Here is a 21,088-nt window from a genome sequence, read left to right as displayed (position 1 = left end):
ACGCCTCCCTCCTCTCCCCTCCGCCCTGGACATGCAGGACTGTTGCACATCTGGGCCTTTTTCAGCTTACCATTGTGACAAACATGACGATGTTGAGGATAATACACGTTTAAACTCAAACCCAAGAATAATTACAACTGTGGTATTTGAGCAACATATATGGACAACTGTGGCCATTACAGAATATAAATATTTACTACACTTCACCCTATAATCGGCATTGGTACATTTTTTTTTAAGTCGATACTGATATATTTCTAGTCACGACGCCGAGTATAGAAAGAAATTTATGTAACTGTAATAAACGTGAGGTGTAAAAGGTTCAGTTTTTCAGACAGGCCTGTCTTATGATAATTGTGTTTGTCATGTTACTTGTGTTCTATTGTTTGACAGCTGTGCAAATGACACAATCCTGGAAAAAAATGTTGACAAAAACGTCAAATTTCAGCCAAACATCGGCAGTAAGAATACTTGTTGGACTCATACCGATATTGCTTTTTAAAGCAGATACTGATATATTCCTTTATTTTTATTGCACAGAGTACAACAAAACTGAGCAGCACTACTCCTGACGGTGCATTCACACATAACAAATTGCCATCAAAAGTAGAAAAGAGTTCAAATTAGAAAATAGTTAAAACTAAGAAAGTTATATTAAACAATATTAAGGTGCCAAATATGTAAGTAAAATATATAAAATTTATGTATTTGATATCAGGCAACACCAAATTTGCTGATATATGTGTCTAACCCCCAACAGCATCAATACTCCTCTCAGTAATATGATCCACTATGGCAGCGACATAGTGACATTCTGCAGCTTTGGATGTACATGTGTAAGTGTAGTGTGTTTATCAATAGTCTGCTCTCGTACAGTATGCCTTCTCAGCACTTACAGTGATGTCAACTTTGTCCTGCACCTTGTGAGTCAGTGCTGTATTGTGTAACTTCCAATGTCCAAAATGAAAGCTTTTGCCTCACCTGCCAAGTTAAAAAAAAAAAAAAAAAAGAAAACCTGCCAAAATCCTTTTTTTTTTTTTTTTTTAAACCAGCCAGGTACTGTGTGTGGAGTTAATTTTAAACTTGCACACTCACTTGCACAGTAACGTTTGCAGTTCATTGTGAGGAGCAAGAGAACTGAGACACTAAAATAACATCTTGTCAAAACGTTACTGGCCAAATTACTACTTTGCCCTCCAAAGACATTTTCACAGGCAATCAAAGCTTTACAGGTGTTTAATTTCAGACCTTGGGAACTGCCTCATGTTACATCACCACATACCCAAATAAAAAATTAATTGTGCACCCATTACCTTTGTGCAACTAAAAGTGACTTTGATTCAGCGGGCGCTATATATTGCAAATACACCTCTCTCTCACCATGGTTGATATATGTGGATAATGTCTCCAGGTGCAGGCATCAGCTGGGCTGCAGTTTCCTTGCTGAACAACACCAGGACACAAGCTCTTGCGGCGGAGAGAGGGTGGGGGTGTTGATGACCCGTGCTGGGCGGCTGGTGGTGCTCACACCGAGCTAGTTGCATGCTGCACTCCTCCTGAACCTCCAGCACCTCCAGCACCAGCACGCCTGGCCTGTCCACTGGAGAGCAGAGCAAGAACAACACAGATGTTGAGTGTGTGTGCGTGCCTTTGTAGCTCTGCATGCAGTGCGTACTTATGGTTTCACACACTCTCTCGCTCTCGGTGGGATTCATTATGTGCTATGAGAGAAATTTATCTTTTACATCAAAACAATTCACACGGCATGACTGTAAAGCTGCAGCTCACCGAGGCTCAGTCGGAGGTTCAACACTGTAAATCCAAACATGTGAGTGTGCAACATGTGGAATTTTACCATAGAGCTGACTGCCTCTGGTCAACACAACAAAGTGGAGGGTGATAATTAAGAAGAACAAATCAAGACAACGTCCCAAAGCCATAAATCAATTCAGGATAACAGTGTGACTTGGCTGCATGCAAAGTGTGTAAAAGCTGATGGCACTGAGTCATACAAGTCGTAATATCAGAATTCACAGTTTAGACAATGCCGCTCTGTGTCAGAATATGTAACAATTCTTCGAGATGGCTAGAGGGCAAATTTCAATATGACAGCGTACATCATATCCAAAGGGATTGACAGGGGAATTGTCCAAACATGCGTGTTTAATGCTTAATCTCTGCTTGCTGCGTTAAGTCCAGGGTTACATTACAGCAACATGAGAAAATGCAAAATTAAGATAACACTTAAGAATCCTCCTAATGACCTGCAATGATCTGATTAATCTTGAGCAGAGCATTATGTGCAGGAAATGACTCTAGCCCGCCTACACATGTGCAGGCACATAGAAAAATATAAAGACACACTAAAAAAAAAAATCTCAACAACAAAGATAAACAGGTGTTCTATAACAGCATGATCTGGTTGTGTAACAATGTTGTTATTGTTGAGCGTGCACCAGGTGGTCATAAATCAGGCTGACAGATGACAGTGAATGAAATAAGGCCTATCTTGTCCTCAAAGTTGTGGGTTATACATAAAATACTGGCATGTTTTCAAATTAAGAAAAAAATATATATTTTTGATGGAAGCTTTATGATTTTCTTATTAAACTTTGAAAGTAATGCATCTGTAAAAGTAAGGGTTATGTACGGAGAAAAATGAAATCAATTAACAATTATCTAGAGAGCAGAAGTCTACATAGCCTGTGAATAATGACTTGATTTTAAAAATGAGGTCAACTTAATACAAACCACCACATTCACATCCTGCACCGAACTCTTGACTTAAGGTGATCAAACCCCTGATTCAGAGTTGTTCTCTTTTTCCACAATCAACTGTCACCTTTAAGCCACTAGCTGTGGCTTATTATAAGGAGATAGTAACAATGAGAGTACACAAGTGCTTTGCCACACCACGGAAAGGAAAAGAAAGAAAAAAAAAAAAGACAACAACAACAACTAAGCAAGCAGTTTCCTGTCACCTACATACTGCCCTGAGTTCCCTTCCACAGTGATCAACGTACAGCCAGCACTTCCTCAACGTGCCCTCTCCTTACAACCACACAGGCACACTCAACATCAGATGTGAGATTGGCCTCAGCCCTCTCGGCTTGTGTGAAATCAGAGTTCATCTTTAAACATGAATGGTGAGTCACATGTGTACGTGCACAAGCTCCCGGGGTAAAGCAAAGCGGTTTGTCAGGATCACCTGGTGCTGTCGAGGTGTCAGAGATGGACTGGTGCCTCCAGAAGCTAATAGCTGACCTCTGTCTGCACTGGAGTCGATTCAGCCTCTCTGCCAGGCCTCCACTGTGAAACAAAGACACACACACAAACACACACACATGTGAGAGGGAAATAGATGGTGGTATGTAAAGCAAAGCTCAGTAAGCTGCTTAAGAGACTAAACACATCTTGAATAAACGCATATGTATAGCATAATTCAAAGAAAAACAAGATGTTCACATGCTGATACCAAGCTGGTATTCACAATTGCAGATAGCCATCTTTCATCTGTGAAGGGCTTAGAGATGGCATTGACATTTAGCACCCACATGATACCCAGGTGTCCCTTTGATCATCACTGTTACTGTGGAAATGTCACTGTCAATGTTTTACTGATGCTTGGCAGCCATGATGTATTGTTTCTTTCATTGCTGCTCATATGCAGACACACTATGACAAATTCATACTAACGAAATGACTAACACCAAAAAAAGAAACACCATTCAAACCTTTGAAATTTCCTTCTCTTTTTGGCAGAGTCTTCTGGGGTCTTGGGCTTTCTGTCAAGCTGTTTCTGAGGCGTCTGCAGCATTGCCTGAGCAAATCTGACCCAGTCACTGACTGACCTTTTGCTGCCCTCACCAGTCAGCTGAGGAAAGCTCTCGGTGTCCAGTCGGCTCGGAGTCATTGTGTCATCGGCGTTCTCTCCATCAGACACATAGCCTGAGATCTCCACATTGGTCATCTAGGGACAAAGGTAATAATTAGGGCTTAGTTAAACAATCTGTTGACATTTTCACAATACGTATCACTAAATTTATTTAATGTGTCAGTGTGCCTCATTTAACATGTCTGATTGAGCATAAAAATACAGTGTATCTATATATGCCATTGAGTATTTCATGAGCTCAACCTTCAGTACATAAATAATGACTCACTGAAGATTATAAGAAATCAGTTGTATTGAACATGTGGTGGGTGGAGACGCAGTACACTGATAAGTTCATAAGATATCATAAGAAAATATTTTTTGCTGTATCATGGCACGGTACACCTCAGGCCATCAGTTCTCATGGAAAAATCCAAGAGAAAATCTCAGTTCCTGTCATGTGCAGACAAGACCAGCATACCAGGCTCTGTCAGCCAACGCGCTCTCTCATTTGAATCAACTTGACCCTGCTAGGCGGCATGCCAGCAGACGTCACACTCCAACCAGCTACAGAGAAAGGAACACTATGTTCCTGGCCCCGGCTCAAAAATGTTTTCACCCGGCGCTGAAAGCATTATAAGTACACAGCTCTGTGCTCTGTGCCTGTGTAGCCTCCCTTCCACTAGCACGTTTTACTGAACAAATAGTAGTAAAACGCTGTTTATAGCGCTGCTCTGCTGGCCCGGCCCTGATCTGGCAAAGCCACGATGTGTGCGAGGTTATTAACCCCGCTGGCTGCCGATGTTAGGGGCTCAGATTAAGGATCCAGCTTCATCCGGGAAGTGGCCATCCTCTTCGGCCTTGAACTACATTGTCACCCTCACAGCTCCGCCTATCCACTTTCAGCGCTAGTACAATAATAAAGAGTTCTGGTACGCATGCAAAAAGTGAGTCAGCCGTGCATTTGTCTCTTTTTTTTTTTTTTTTTTTTTTTTGGAGTAATAAACTCTGGCTTGGTTTGCAGTCCCCCTCACTCTATCCTGTTTGATCCAGTTTGATTTACTATGGGTAATATATGAGCACCCTTTCTGGAGAGCAGAGATTTCTAACTAGGTTACTATATTCTACTGACCCAGTTAAATCAAAATCAATGTATGATAAGAATTAATGTTGAATGATATGATTAAAAAAAAAAAACAGCTTAATTTTACAGATATTGCGAGATGACTGATGATTTTAATAGGAATAATATTTTTTGCATTATAATGTTCATTTTCACTGGAAAAGATATTAAAATGATGATGGTGTTATTTTTGCTGCAGTCTATGCCAAAACAACCACGTTTTCTTACATCTGGAAAATAGACTTTTGTAGGTCTTCGTAGCACTATAATACTTTATCTACACTGCTTCTTTGCCCCACTTTTTTACCTTTACCAGAAAATTTCACCTCCTACGATTTGAAATATGCACTTGGACATATTCCGATATCAATAATATTTCAATTAATTGTTCATCCTTAATAAGAATGGCATTGTGGAACAAAAACAAACAAAAAAAAAAACTTGCCATTTGTAGTAATAAATGCATTAGAAATTATAATACTACTACTAATAGATAGGGAGAAGCACTTAATCTATCCATCTATCCAAATGCTGCTCCTGTTATTGAGCATGTGTAATATGTAATCAAACTGTCTGACACCGCCTGTATTACCTTCAGCAGCATCAATTTGAACAAAGTTAGGATCATGATAACCTCTCTTTCTGTGAGGCCCCTGACCACAAGCCTTCAGTTACATGATGTTAGATCTCCTTTGACCCCAGACAGCTGATAGCAGCAAATTAAACTGTGACAAGAGGAAGTAGCTGGGCCTGTGGGAGTGATGTTAATCTGCCTTTATGCTTCCTCTCTCAAGATATAACTTGCAAACTCAGACCTCCATCACAAGATGCTCTGCTTAGTTACTTGAATTCATATGATATGAATATGAAAATGAGTAAGTGGCTGTAAACGCTGGCTACAAAAAGGTAAAATAACAATGGAACATTCGGTTAATCCCCATATGCAAATTCTTGACCACAAACCACCTGGCGAACCTGCTGCCACACTTAGCTGGTCAATTGCATTTCCTGATGTGTTACAATGAGTGAGTGCTGCGTGTGGTCTTTAGGCTGAAGCACACCACCACCACCACCACTCCTTTCACATTCTCTCAATGCCAGCCCTGCCTTTAACAAACACTACGACTTCTGACATGGAACGCAACTCAAGTCTCCACACTGTGCAGGAGCATTGACAAAAGCCTGACACCAATGAACTGCAGAAATATGTTTGCCCAATATAACAGGAAGAAGACTGATTCAGAAAAACCAACATCTGATTAACTTATCACAGACGCCCATCTGTCATCAATGATATAAGAATCAAAGCATTTTCTCGGATGCCACAATGATTACACACTCACTTGTCAGATATAAATAACAGCAGTAAACACTGCATTCTACATTTTTAAGTCATAAATATAGGAGTTGCAGAACAAAAACAGCCTCAGTCATCAGGAAAAGAGTATAAATGTTCATCACCATGAATAGAAACATCAGTGTATTAATGTCTACTTTGGTTAAGGGGTGGCCTGATTTAAATCATGCCTTTCCCTACACAGTAAGACAGTGGTTCATTCAAGCTGCTGCCTCAGCTCGTGAACTTTGGCTGTTTGGAACATGACCTGAACCTAGAAAGTGTACTCTGCATTGCTGGTTTCGGCCTGTCAGGCCTTTTCCGGTCATCAGAACAGTGCTGTAATACTCCACCTAGTGGAATAAAAGGTACACATGCAATCAAAACAATTAAAATAACAAAAAATAAAGATGTAAACTTTCAAGCAGCATAGTGCTTAATGCCATGTTCCATTATGCTCATTTTTAACCTTTAGTGCTGTGCAAGACAAATAGGACATGGTAAAACTCTCAGGGGTAATATGCATTCTTTAGGGAAATTTACATAATATATCACGGGTAATCAGGGAAATTACTGAAATTTGACATGAAACCATCGATACTTGCATGATTATATATGCACTGGGAATCCAGTAACTGTGCTGAGCAATATTATTCATTTTAAACATTACTGTCAGCCTTATGCTGGGCCTGGTGTTGGCTTCACAGCACATAAAGAGGGTGCACAGCCCCACCTAGTGTCCATATGTTTATCTACTACACTTGACAAAACCAGCATTAAAGTACCACTATAAAGTAAATAGACTAGGGTGCATCCTGCATACACAAGTTAAGAACAACTGGTCCTCTGTCATGCAATATGCACACAAAGAGTGTGTATAGCTATTAGTTATTGTAAAAGGCTATGTGGAAGCAATAAAGTGCAGCAGTAAGGATTATTCACTCACATGTGCAGGTTTAGGGGGCAAATCTTTTGGCTTTTCATCAGAAGATCCTGACTCACAGTCTGAGATTTGTCGCCAACCGTCCTTTTCATCCTCCCCCTCAGAGTCATTCAGATCGCTGTCTGCGTCTATAACAGGAACGCCCTCTAAAAATATACAAAATAAATACATTTTACTAAGTCCAGTTTCCGGCAGACCTATACAGGGGTGTAATTACTCAAACTAAGATTAGCTCTTGATGTATGACAAAAAGCTGAATTGCAAAGTTAGAACCACAATAGTTACATAACTGTAACACAAACATATGGTGTGACCATTAGCTAGGGCCCTGAATGGTTGATTTTTCTATACACACTCCCACCATGTTTACAAAACATTGCCAATCCTTCATCAATTCTGAAACCATTCCAGAGAACCTCGGGTCATCCCAATTCCTACACAAAACTACAGAAGAAGTTCTTCTGGACTGTAATATGAAGCTGTAAAAAGTTAATTATAATACTACATACACCTGCTAGAACTTGACCACTATGAGCTATGAATGAAGCAACCAGCAAATACCAAGCATGATTTTTGTGTAAAGGAATCACAGTGTAAAAATTAACTTCTAGGGAAAGCCAGAAGTTATTAAGAGAATAGTTTTCCTCTCAATAGCACTGCTTAAACAACAAAACCTGCGACAAAAAAAAACAAACAGCTGGAATATATAATAAATGCTTATAGGCAGTACAGTTTGATGAAATGATGAGAGACAGATTGGGCTGCTCTTTCTCTGATGCTGAATGTCTCATTACCCTGTGGCCCTAAAAATATCCCTCATGAAAGCCGGGTACACTTGTTTCGTCTCTTTCTGTTGAACCTTACACCTTACAATGTGCCATGTCATCTACTGATCACTGTGACTTGTTTACATCAAAAAGTGGACTGAACTTTGTTTCTAAACTGTTATAAATCCACTTGTTAGCTTGTATCTTTGTAGTCACAGGAGCCAGACTCAAGTCAGGACTCTACCACAGAGTTACCTTTATCATCGCTCAGCATAGGCAGAGCGCTGCTGCAAGACTGAATGGGAGCTGAAGCTCTCCTTGGTCTCTGAGGCCTTTGTTGATGCTGTGCCACAAGTCGGGGTGGATGCTGCTTCTGGCTGTCACTGTCAGACTGATCACTGTCACTGGAGCTCCATGCAATGTGTACTGGGTCTTCATTACACTGATCCCCATTGGTCAGCACTGGGAAACCACAAGGGTAGACGGAGATATTAGTGTGTCATTATTGGGTAAAGATGAGGTGTCCCATACTATAAAACAGTAAAAAGACCCAGAATGCCCAGAGGCAGCAAAGTGAGTACGTGTCCCACTTCTGGAGCCATATTTTACCTCCACTAGCCTTACCACTTTCTTATTATGAATCATAAATAAAGTACTCAAGGGTGAGTGGACTGTGAACTCACTCCCAAAAAAGATAAAGGCATTGATCCGCACATGAGTACATGGAATAGTAAGACCCACATACTGGACTGAATGATTCAAAATGCAATTGATTAATTTCGAAATATATAATGATTTCATCATTATGATTTCAGGAAAATTGATTATGTTGAAGTGCGAAATACTTAACAAAAATTAGTCAAGGCACTAAGAGGTTAATGGGACAAGTCACCATGAACCACTACCAAATAACCCAACAGTCTTCAAAATATAACACTGGCTTTGGGAATCACTACGGCCACTTGATGGAAACTAATAGTCAATAAGATGAAAATGAATGCACACTAATTACAATAGTAATAACAATAAGAGGGAGCAGGATATAACTGACAGTCCAATACAATTTAATACATTGTCACCTGTGATGCCATTTGTTTGAATTAACACCAACCAAATTGTGCAATAATTTAGTTTACACTACCAGGGATTATGAGGACTGTTTTTGACATGGGAAATGTATAGGCATGCTTTGATTATTGGCACGCATGGTTGAAACTAACCTAACCAGTATTAGGCAATTTTACTACCTGAAGCGGGAGACTGTGCCAACTTCCTTACAGCAGACAGTTTCCTCCCTGATGATTTGAGATTCTGCAAAATACAAAAAAAAAGTATCAATCAGTATATTCAAGAAATACAATTAGAGCCAGACATTAATGCATTAAAGGAAGGACTATGGTACTGATGTTGAGGAGAAGCTGCACTGTGAATATACTGCAAGAAGAGCTGGGGTTAGTTATGTCATCCTTGTTATATCAAAGACTTGCACATGTGGTGAATCCACCAACTTTTACCTTTATAGCCAAAAAACTGTCTCCGCATCTCTCCCAACACTTGGCCGCAGAGGTGGATGAAAGGGATGGCTCTCTCCCCAGTTTTTTGACACCGTTTTGGACATCATCCGGAAAGAAAATACACTTTATATCCTTTGAGTACCTTTTCCGCTGCAAGAAAGAGGACACCGGGCTACAAGGTTAACTCAGCTCAAACGCCACCCTGTGCTAAAATGCACGTATGATTAGGTAGTTGTGACTCTGTAAACTTTAGCAGAGTGGGTGACAACTGAGCTTTGTAAACAAGGAGGCGGGGGTGAGATAAGATGGTCGGATGGTTAAAGCTAGCTAGCGTTAGCCCTCTAAACTTAGCAAGTGCAGTAAAGCAGGCATTCCATTCATTGAACACGGAGGCTAGCAAGTTAGCTAGCGGGCTTCTTACCTTCACAGCAGACATGGCGACTAGTAAACTATGTTTGAGCGAGTGACTCGGGTTTTGTGCGTGTTGACACGACTTTCCGCATTCAAATGAGATTGTGCTATCCCATCCTTGTGTAACTTCTGCCTGACGCTGTTTGCTAGCAGCCAAACAAACCCAGTACCAGTGAACTGTCTGAGCGCGGGTGCTGTGCAGCTTGACTTCTCTATAAGGAGGGTGCGCTCCTTTACGGTGCTGGCGTGCACCGGCTGAAGTGTGGGTGGAGTCCACACGTTTCCAATTACTTGTATAACCCGGTTGTGCGAAAGGAACCGCCCGCAGGACCGCACCAGGTAAATCAAACAAGCGCAAAAGCAAGTATTAACTAATGAAAAGTTCCGTTCCTATTTACAGGAGCTGAATCACAAAACGACCCGCTGTCTCTGGGTGACTGTACCTTCATATTTATTTAACATTTTGTTTATCAGTTGGGATCAGTTTGACCACAGTGACTTAAACGTCCAGAAAATTATTATAATAATAATTGTTACCCAAGTTTATGTGTCAGGTGCTTTATGTGTTTTGTTGACCATCTACATGGCACTTTAAATAAAACATAACCTCCCTCACTTATACATCAGAGTTCTTGTGGGAATCATGTTTTGTTTTTCCATCCCAAATGTCATATGAACCCTCAGTGGTTCTGGTACGACTACAGGTTAGGGTTATGTTATACAAGGATACAAGGATACAAGGAAGTTTATTTGTCATTATACAACAGGTTGTATAACGAAATTAAAATGTGGTTCCCTCTTGATTGATTAATTGATTGTATAAAAAAATAAAATTATTAAACATGGAGGAGTGCAGATGGTGCATTAAGTAGTCTCACAGCCTGAGGGAAGAAGCTGCTCTGTAGTCTGGTGGTACAGCAGCACATACTTCTGTATCTGTTTGTTCCCTAAAGCAGAAGGAAGTTTTCTGATACTTATAAATGTCATGTTGTAGTTCCTCAGTGCCATACAAAACATCTAAAACAATGTGTGTAAAATGTTGATATTTCTTTGTGTTTTATGCAGCTAAAACAGCCTGAGGTCAAACTGATCCCAAAGAAACACGATGCATACAAAATGTGTACAGGACATTAAAAACACTTTATGTTTCCCCATTAAATTAGTTAAAGTCATTAAATATGAAGCAAAAAAAAACGAACAAAAGAAAAAACGATGCGGATCATCTATTTAGAGACGTTAAATGCTGAATGGGGTCAATACCCAAAGATATTGGGAGGGTTAAAGCTAGAAAGCTGGAAATGGCAAAGGTGAGCAGATAAACTTGAAAACTACATCAAAACACATAGGATACAGTATGTTATTGATGTTTAGCATCTCTATAAGCTCCACAACATACCTTGATCAAGGCTAATAATTTCCATCAAGAAGGCCATTTGGAGTGATATGACAACATATTGAACCACTCCTTTGGACTCAAACGTGAAAGATTTTATTACAGCAAATCCATCCGAATCTCAACATCTTTCAAACAGCAGGTTAAACATACAAAAGCTCACTTAACATAGTTGTTGTTTTTTTATTAAATATGTAAAAAGCAGGTCAAGTTATTCACAAATAAAATGCAAACATGCAACACGTTTTGGGGAATGCATAATGAGTGGGACATGAAAAAAAACATTTACTATTCATAATTATTGACAGTACATGTTTACATTCCTTTTCATTTACACAATAATATGTGACTAAAGCATTATGGTGCACTGCCGAGTTCAATAATAGTAAATGCAACATTAAGAAAGGGTATACAATGTATTTACCGGAATATAGCATGGCAAATTACTCAGTGAACTGACTCACATCTTACCTATAAGACCTGTGGTTCAAAAATCTTCTGAAACAAAACGTTTTGAAATCTGAACAGACCACAGTGTCACGTTGCTGCCGAGGTTCCCAAAACTAAAAAATGGTTCATTGTAATAAGACTAGTCCACAATGTTTCTTCCTTCCTTACGTTTATGGCATATCAAGTCAACCTCTGTCACCAAACCACCTCATATGGTGTGAATAATACATTGTTGAGCACACTGATTATTAGAAGTCTTGTAATTTGTGAAGATAGTCGTAACACAGTCATAGTTGGTATTATACTACTACATTTCATTCACAATTCATCGACTGTATTGTCTCCCTTCATGAGGATGCAATGCAGAATCTTACACTACTCCTAAGGCTTAATAAATATGGTGAGGGTCTACGGACAGATTGTCCAATACAGGATCAAATGTCAGTGCAACATATGGAAGGAGGTTAGATAAGAGCTACTATGGGCCCTTTCAGGGCTTTGCTTATTGCATTCTCATGATTAATATGGTTGATATGCAAAATTGTAAAAAAAGACCAAAATTTAAAACAAAGAACCATAAAATGAAGGGACAGAAGCTGGAAATTTAACACTTGCACTGACAGGTAAAAGTTACCTGTCTGAACTTCAGCATTTCATCACATCTAGGATTTGAATTGACCTTCCACCCACACAGTCCTTGGAAACTTCTGCGATGGTCTGAGCTTGTCTGCTAGTGGAGGTAATAACAGCGAACCTGCCACAGCATTTCACCAACAGTCACAAAAAACACAGAATAGTGAACAGAGGGATAAAAAAACATGATGGTGCTTCGTCTCAGGCGGTTGCTTCATGTGCTCAGTCTTGAAGAGAACAAAAAAGAAACCATGAGGAAAAATTAAAATCCTTTAACAGTTCTCACAAAATAAAAAGGGTGTGTACTGGAGTTGCGGTGAGGGATGATGGCAGTCAGTATTCGTCCTGTTCCTGCTGATCATCTGGTGCCTCTTCATGGGCTTGCTGGTCCGCTTCCTCTCCGTCTCCCTCGGCCAACTCTGCGGCTCCCTCCTGAAAAGGGACACAGACAGTTCAATGCTGATGCCTCTGAGCTTGACTCTCCTCAAGGGCAAACAGAAGCAATCACAGACAAAGACAGGATTCTTCTTTCTTTCCGCATGTTTTTTCCGATATGCCTTAATTCACTTCACCCAGACACTCACATGCTCTATTGGTATTCATTCTTCCACTAAGATATCTAATCAGGAGCAAGGCTGCCTCCCAGCTGCTCTGAAGACATTTCAGATCAATCAAGGGTCAGCAAACAGTAAACTGACCTGTTCGTCTGTGGAGTAAAGGACCTCCATTAGCCGCTCCACAAATGGGGCGTTCTCTTCACCCTGCTCCTGGCAGAGCAGCTCCACCTCTCGCAGCTTACTGAAGTAGAAGTCCCTCTCCTTTTCCACTCCTTCCAATGCCAGCTTTAATGTGTTCACCTACAAAAATTAAAAGAGGGATTTGTAGCATTGATATTCAGCAATACAATGGTGTGAACTTTGGATGGAGTCAAAAAAAAAAAAAAAATAAACAGGTGAGATTTAATCATCTGATCTCCAAATGCTTAATTCTAAGAAACTGTTACATGTAAAAGAATTTTTACCCCAGCTACACTCCATGCGTAACGAGATGATTTAATAGCTATAGCATAGCAGAAAAGACAAAGTGTTTCTCAAACCACCCTAGGAGAGGTCTTGGCATGCATTATGACCACAATCTGGATGAGTGCAATCTGTCTCTATAAGCCACATATGCGAAATGCTGCACCTAAAAGCAGTTACCTGCATTTTGTGTGGTAAAGTGCAATCGGATTCCTATCTGTTTAACAATGACAAACAGATGTGGCCAAATATGCATGTAATATGGATAAATCATATAAATGGATATTACACAGGTAAGGGAAGCATAAAATGGCTTGTGTACTGTAAATAGGGATAGAGTGATACAAGTCATTTGAGGTTAAGATATTATCCAAAGTTCAGCAGAAATATCATGAAAACGTTACTTAAGGCCCAAGGTTACATGTGAAACTTTTTCATGCAGTTTGTTGGGAGTTGTTTGGGAGTTTCATTCAATCAAAATCATGAACTGGGTTTGAATCATCATTTGGGATGTTCCATATGAGTTTGGTGACATAGCAACAATAAAAACTGAATTTACAACAGGCAACAAATTCCATGTAAGCTGCACTGTGTGTCATGGGCCTAAGTATGCAAATCACATCTCTAACAAACCAAAAGGGGTGAGTTCTTGATACCCACTGAAATCCCTCTTAAGCATACCTGCTCGTTAAGATGCGTGACCTGTGCTTCCAGTTCTTTCTCTCCTTTGGCAGGAGCTGATGTCGCAGGCATCTTTTTGGCTGATGAGGGTCTGGATGACGGTGTTGAGGACTTGGGTGTAGTCGAGCTTGCCCTTGAGGCTCCTGCAGCAGAAAAGCTTATCACCATGAATGCCTATGCAATGGCTATCATTTTGTAGCATTGTTGAAAAGTAATAGAACCTAATTGCAGGAATTGTTGATAAGAACACAGCCTAAATGCTCTTATAAACTCATTTGGGGAGGGACAACAGTCAGGATAGACTATCCTCAGTGTGAATGGACTGAAGACCACAAACTCTGGCCATCTGGCATTTTATTATTTTATCACACGTTTGGTTTTGTTGGTCCAAGTCCAGTCAGGTTGCTGTAGTGTGAACTGGTGCAAAACTGAACAAGACTGAAATCTGAATGCCACTGGCAACAGCAATTTGGAGTTTGGATACAACTGGAAGACAAGGAAAATGAACCGAGAAGATGTCACATTTAACAGTAAGAACAGATTATTTTATAAAAGTTTACAGTTTATGAAAAACGATACTAATCTCCACTTGTTCCACTCTTGTTAAAGTGCTGCACACTTTCATTTGGAGGGATAAATTCCATATACAATAGGTGAAAGTGACAGGAGCATTAACTATTCATTTACAAATTAAGTAAAGTAAGTCTCATCCAGATGTCCTCATCAATGTTATCCCTGTAACAATATCACCTCAAAATGCTTTTATAATGTAAGTGTAAACTGTAGCTTCAGTGCCATGGAAGAGGAAACAACAGAAAACGTAGTCTGTATTCTGAATGTGGAACATGTGAACATGTGATAGAAACAGGTAGTACTCAATCCCTCATATTCATGTGACACCCATCTTTGTGTTGTTGATTAGTCTGAACAGCTTTCTGACTGGAGGGCCTGAACTGAACTGAACTGCCCTTGTCAGGCAAGATATTTGTCGTCATCTAGTATGTGACAGTCCTTAAGCAACAAATGCAAACAGAAGAAAGAGCCATTGATACCGATATTTAAAAAATCCTAGTGTCTGCTGACATTGGTTAAGTCTCAAATGGATAAAACCCTTCATGATGACCATATGACATTTAAGGTTCATCACTGTAAATACCACATGCAACAAGATGATTTTGTTACCTCATAAGCATCACTGTCTACTAGACGGAAGGACAGTACTTACCTGCAGTAGGGGAGCTGGCTGCATGGTGAGACTTCTTTGGCAGGTTGAAGATCTGCTCGCCGGGGTCTGGTGGAGGGATGGCATCCTGACCCTGTCTGGCTTGGACTGGGTCATACTCCTTACCATCATAATTAGCATCATAGAACTTCTTGAACCACTGGATGAAATCAAGATTGTCCTGAAATCTGCCTTTAACCAGCTTCTCCACAGGAATAATCTATATCACAAAGGAAAGAGGACAAAATGAAGGCAACATTTCAATTCAAGCATTGGAATTTAAATGTAGTTGAATGGTAAAGCACATATATAACACTATAAGGTTCTCAAATTGTAGCTAACCCAACCAGTTACAGTTAAGGTTTAGAAAACCCACCTTGTCCACATTCATCCTTTTGAAGGATGCCTGCAACAATTTGAAATTGTGAATGTACTCGTGTTCCAGTTTAGCTTGGAACTTGACCTTCTTAAGACTGATGCAGCCAGGGAAGAGCATATCCATGAACTGGCAGTAGGCTGCGCCTAAAGAAAGAATAAATTGACAACTGAGTTTATAAGCCCTTGCTGCAAACCACAGGGCTACAACAGAATGTGGCACACTGACTACAGTTGTAAACTAGGGTTCATTCAGGGTTCAGGGTTCATGGATGTTTAACAAAAAACTATGACTGTATGTTCACACAAACATGGCTCCAATTAGACTTTTGTCCATTACTATGTGGTAACCAGCATGATCTACAGTGGCTGATTGGTTGCAATCTAAGATAAAAGCAAGTAGAGAGCACATAAAAAGTGACCTACATTAAATGACTAGCCCATACCTTGAGAAATGAAAGACTGTGTGTAAGTGTGTGCGCGTCTCTGTCTGCGTTTGTGTGACAGGAGTGACTGAGATTGGATTACTTGGACACAGATGGAGAACATGGCAGGCGACAAGTCTTATTTATAGATAACGCCTTGCCAGGGATAGGTGAGCATGTTTCCCCAGGTTGCTTTAACTGGCAGGTTAAACCCAGAAAGAGCTGAACCCCATGTGTATGTGCACAGATGCATGAATGAAAAACACACTTCCTATCTCAAACAGCCTCCTAAATGCACGGCATGCATTTTTTTAAAAGGATAATTTCGTTCTCACCTGAGGATAGCTGCTCCACTTTAGTGTAGTTTAGACAGAGAATATCGTTGACCCAGGCAGTGATGTCATGCCTGCTCATAGTCTCCTGGGTTATTGAGGTAGAGTAAACGTTGACCGCCATCCCCCAACTATTGCAGAGGAAAAAAGAAGCAACAATTCAGTTTATGGCTGGCTTCAACACAAAAAACTACTGTTTATGATTGTGACAGTCATTATTTATTATAACACTAAGGAATGAAGAATTTAGAAACAAAATCAATTATGGCTGCACTACGGACTCACATAATCACATAATGGGTCAGTTTGTTTACCACAGTCTAATTCTAAAAACCGTAAAAAAATTCCAAATTCCAGAAAAGTAAAAAAACTGAGTCAGTCCTAAACCTATGAACATATAATTCAACTACGCCTACCTAAAGACCCCATTATTGGTAACTGGAATGGTTAAACAAAGCAAAAAATGTCCAATATCCTGTTATAAGGGACTATACCAATGTCCAGTCAAACCAGCTGGCAAATCAGGTCCAATTAGATATGGTAACTGCTTCAGTAATTTTTAAAAAATCCCCTTGACCCTTTTCCTGAAAACACTGGAAACCTAAAAGCAATGCTGCACAAAGGTGTATCTATCCAGAGCATACAAGGTTGGAAAAATTAATACTTCAGGAGAAGTCAAAGCTTTGATTCTTGGTCGTCAGATGAATAATACAGAAGGACTAGGCTGTCGTGAACAATTAGGCTGCTGAGAATGATCAACTCACAGTGAAGCAATGCAGACAAAATTCATTCATTATTTCTTTTTTTAAATGGTGGGGGCGTTGTTTGAAGAAAAAAAAGTGCGCACACCTCCTAAAAAAACGTACCTATAAATACAGGGCCTGAAATGTAAGTCAGTTCAGAGATAACATGAAGACCGAGCAGCTAGGACAGCTGCAAACAAAACACTGCCAGCCTCCATTGGGTTATGGTAACGACTAGTATGGAGTTACATCATGCCAAATCAACGTGTGCTAGCTAACATTAACGATGGTCTGTAGGATATTAACTTTTAGCTTTGAGGTTATTACATGAATACTGGAGCAAATCCTTGGCGGATTCGTTGGGAAGGAAACTGGGCCAGCCGTGTTCATGTCAACAAAGCGGATGTGCTGCTATGCTTTGTTAGCCGAGCAGGAATAGCCGACATAAGGGCTGGGCTGATGCCTGGGAACCGTCCACACTGGCAAACCCTCATGTACAACATGTTACTGCATATGACATATGGGGTTGCATATGACAGCGTTATTACCACACATCCATCGTGCTAGATCGGAGAGCTGCTAAGTGGCTAAACTAACATGTCATGATGGGAATATTATAGCAGGGGCGGCTGTGTGTGTGTGTATGTGTGTGTGCTCGCTTGACATCTGACAAGCTGGCCAGCCGGTTCCGATTCAATCGTCCAAATTGACTTGTGCCACTAAACGAAACTGTACTCGAATATGGGCACATTGCAGATGACCTTCCCTGCCAATTATTTCGTCGTTATAGCAGCAGACGTGCTACTTGGATGGGCCTTAAGCGATTTACGCCATAGTGTCACACTCACTCACTCTCTCTCACACACACACATACACACACACAGGGAAGAGCTATGACAGTCAGTAGACTGAGGCACAACAGGAATAGAAAATTCACGGTGGGCGCACAGGCACACTGGCACAACGCAGAGAAGCGCCTCGCTGAAATGGATCAAAATGCCGTGTGCGGCGTTGTTATCATGTCTCCAAGGCGAATTTCGTACGAGCCCACATCAAATGCGGCATTACATCGATTTACCTGTAGGCGCGCTCTCCTCGCACTGTATTTTTTCTGTAAGGAATGATGTTGGATCCGTTGTCCTGGACGATGTCGTTGTTATTCTCTCCATTTGGGGAAAGTGCTTGGGTGGGACCAGGCATTGGGTCTCTAAAATATTGAACAGATATTCTGTTCTCTCTGGCCGAAGAAGGACGATGTAAATGCGAAGAAAGTGCCGCACCTCGGGCTCCTTCTGTCTGCTTATTCTTCACAAATCTCTGCCTAATGACGTTGCTGCGCCCTGGCCACGTGACTGATGGGGGTGGCTGCCTGCTCCAAGAGGGCTATTTCAATCCAATACACAATGTAATTGATCATGTGTGTTAAAAAAGAACATCACCGGCCCGATCAGGTCGTAAAAAGAGGAGCACCCCTCACTTTTCAAATGTAAATTAACTTTATAGCAGCCCCGCAATCAAATGCTCAGACAATATCCAATCAGCTGAGAGGAATCCTTGTGATTAAAGGAAAATGCAGCCCAGCCAGTTTCATCCTCAAATCATGAAGATGAGTATCACTTATTATATTTATTTACATGCCATAGATGGAGATAAAAAAAAAGTAGGCAGGTCGTTTCCACGTTGACTATAATGCTGCTGATTAAAATAATGAACACAGATATTAGGTGTGATGTAGCACTGTAAAAGGCGGTTTTGATTACTAACCTATCAATCACTCAATCAATCATTGAGGCATCACCATAGAACAGAAGATGGCTGATTCAGCTGCTCCGAGTATATCATCACATTAGTGTATACAAATGTACACATGATGTGCAACGAGTCAGCCACGAAAGTCAACACACACACACACCAATCCTATCTGAACATGGCTGATCATCAAGAATGGCAAGCTTCATGTGAACCACTTCACAGTCCTGCAAGAGCACACATCTGCAGCATTGGTAAATAAAATGACTAAGATCATGATCTTTTATGCAGAGTGCAAGAACTAGCATTGGCCTTACAGCGGCCTCCATCACCAATAATATTCCTACATTCAGTGGCATTAACACCTTAAGAGGTAAACTGTGTCAAATGTGCCTTTGACTACAATCTAAATACTCTAAAAATATATATATTAGCCAATATTGTAAACAACTAAAAGCAGTGGGGATATCACATCTGTCACTATGTCAAAAGGTGAGAAAATATACACAGTTCTTCTGTAAGGGAGAACAAAACATGCAGCACTATACAATAATCCTGCATGCAATGAGGGCTTCTCTTTCTCAGTGCAAATAACTGTAAGGAAATTAAACACAGCCCAGACACCAACACAGCTCTCTGCAAAGGCTCGGAATCAGCCCATAAATGACAGACGAAAGACATCTGTGGGTCTGTGAGTCTATACCCTTAAATACAACAACACTGAGAAGGAATTTGTATGCTCGGAGGGCAGCTGACCAGACTACTGACTCCTGACAGTGTCAAGCTGTTCCAGGCATTTGACTTAAAAAAAAAAAAAGAAGAAGAAGAAGAAGAAGAAAGAAGAAACGTCTCCAGTAGATTTACATGCAGGGATAATGCTGAAATGATGTTAAGCGTGGTAACTAGCTAGCTAACGCTGCACTGTTCTTGCAGCGTTAGCTGAGCGTGATATCAATTCCTAACATGGTAAGCACGACACACCGTGGCTGCTTTGTAAATTTTCTATTATTTTTTAATAACTTAATATCTAAGTAGCTCAGCAGACGTTGTATTTGACGTTGTATCCTCAGCCCCAAAGCCATTGCGCTGGTTAGCTTGCGTACGTAACCTCATAAACGTTAGATTAGTTGAAAGTAACTGATTGATTAGCTCGTATACAACTAAACAGTAGCACAACAAAAACCAACGGAAAGGCTAATTTTCCAACAGTTAAACCTCGTTATTAAAGTAATAAATAACTTAGAGCACAATATCGGTTGATTAGTTGACATCAAGCTATGCTAATTATGATTATTAGACACTTTGACAGGATAGTGACAGCCGACATAACGTAAAGCACTAACCCTAAGTAACAGTAAAGGCTTTGATTCAGCGACACAAACACAACAAAACACGGTCCAGTTTGTGCAAATATTAGTGATGAACAACTCAAGGCAAGACACACATTGTACACAGCAAATTTCACTCACCGGTGAACTCAGAGCCACAGGTTACGAGACGATATTTAATAAGATACTGTTTTTCCGGAGTCACTCCACCCTCCAGAAAAGCCCATTCACGCCTTAACGTTGACGCCGAAACCGCATCCACACGTCATTGGACGGCACATCACCGTTGCTGTAGCTAATTGGCCAGCCCGTGACAGCTGTTGTGAGTCTGACCAATCACATCACGATGCGTTGATCATTGAGTACATCTGACAGCTTTCTGTCGTGTCACCCCGTGTCACTTTCCATTTGACTGAGCGTTGATTGGAGAAATTCGTATTTTAAAAGGAACAGCTGCACTTCAAAGTGAATCAAAGTAAATCATTTTTTAACGATTTTTTTTTTTGACTCAGTACATAATCTACGTGCAGCAGATTGGTGCAATGCATAGGTGGACCCTTCTTAATAAAGTGTCACATTAAATAAAATTGGCCATCGCTAAAGAGAGGAATGTGAGGTTGAAATCTTATTTAACTAATATAACCCAAACACCGAAAACTTCTTTAGCTTTACACAGCTACAAGATATAAGATATAAGAGTGTCTGAGTGTCAGACACTCTAAGTCAGTGTGCTGCCCCCCTAAACTAACTCTTGTGCAAATTCCCTCTGT

At 40.5% G+C, this 21,088-nt stretch overlaps 2 protein-coding genes across 3 annotated transcripts in view; both read right to left on the bottom strand.

Moving 5' to 3' along the window:
- Nucleotides 1–10,166, bottom strand: part of spidr (scaffold protein involved in DNA repair) — a 29,767-nt gene extending 19,601 nt beyond the window's left edge. Inside the window, exons 1-8 of the mRNA XM_030075005.1 lie at nucleotides 9,979–10,166; nucleotides 9,558–9,707; nucleotides 9,291–9,354; nucleotides 8,299–8,505; nucleotides 7,280–7,422; nucleotides 3,735–3,970; nucleotides 3,209–3,309; nucleotides 1,381–1,600 (exon numbers count right to left, since the gene is read on the bottom strand). Coding sequence (XP_029930865.1) covers nucleotides 1,381–1,600; nucleotides 3,209–3,309; nucleotides 3,735–3,970; nucleotides 7,280–7,422; nucleotides 8,299–8,505; nucleotides 9,291–9,354; nucleotides 9,558–9,707; nucleotides 9,979–9,993 — 1,136 coding nt within the window. The 5' untranslated portion in view covers nucleotides 9,994–10,166. The remainder of the gene's footprint in view (nucleotides 1–1,380; nucleotides 1,601–3,208; nucleotides 3,310–3,734; nucleotides 3,971–7,279; nucleotides 7,423–8,298; nucleotides 8,506–9,290; nucleotides 9,355–9,557; nucleotides 9,708–9,978) is intronic.
- A 1,268-nt stretch (nucleotides 10,167–11,434) lies between these two features.
- On the bottom strand, nucleotides 11,435–20,564 carry mapre2 (microtubule-associated protein, RP/EB family, member 2). Of its 2 annotated transcripts, none has more exons than XM_030074661.1 (7): nucleotides 20,460–20,564; nucleotides 16,502–16,629; nucleotides 15,743–15,888; nucleotides 15,370–15,586; nucleotides 14,145–14,287; nucleotides 13,143–13,301; nucleotides 11,435–12,876 (listed from the first exon to the last, which is right to left on the bottom strand). In XM_030074661.1, exons 2-7 carry the CDS (start codon nucleotides 16,620–16,622, stop codon nucleotides 12,778–12,780), a joined length of 885 nt encoding a protein of 294 aa, XP_029930521.1. In that variant the 5' UTR covers nucleotides 16,623–16,629; nucleotides 20,460–20,564; the 3' UTR covers nucleotides 11,435–12,777. The 2 variants fall into 2 exon arrangements, with proteins under 2 accessions (XP_029930521.1, XP_029930520.1); XM_030074660.1 differs by lacking the exon at nucleotides 20,460–20,564 and adding an exon at nucleotides 18,320–18,752.
- Nucleotides 20,565–21,088: the final 524 nt, after the last annotated feature.

Source organism: Myripristis murdjan, chromosome 17 (assembly GCF_902150065.1).
Source record: "Myripristis murdjan chromosome 17, fMyrMur1.1, whole genome shotgun sequence".
Taxonomy (NCBI): Eukaryota; Metazoa; Chordata; class Actinopteri; order Holocentriformes; family Holocentridae; genus Myripristis; species Myripristis murdjan.
The sequence above is the reverse complement of the archived record's forward strand: the minus strand, read 5'-3'. Positions and strand labels throughout refer to the sequence as shown.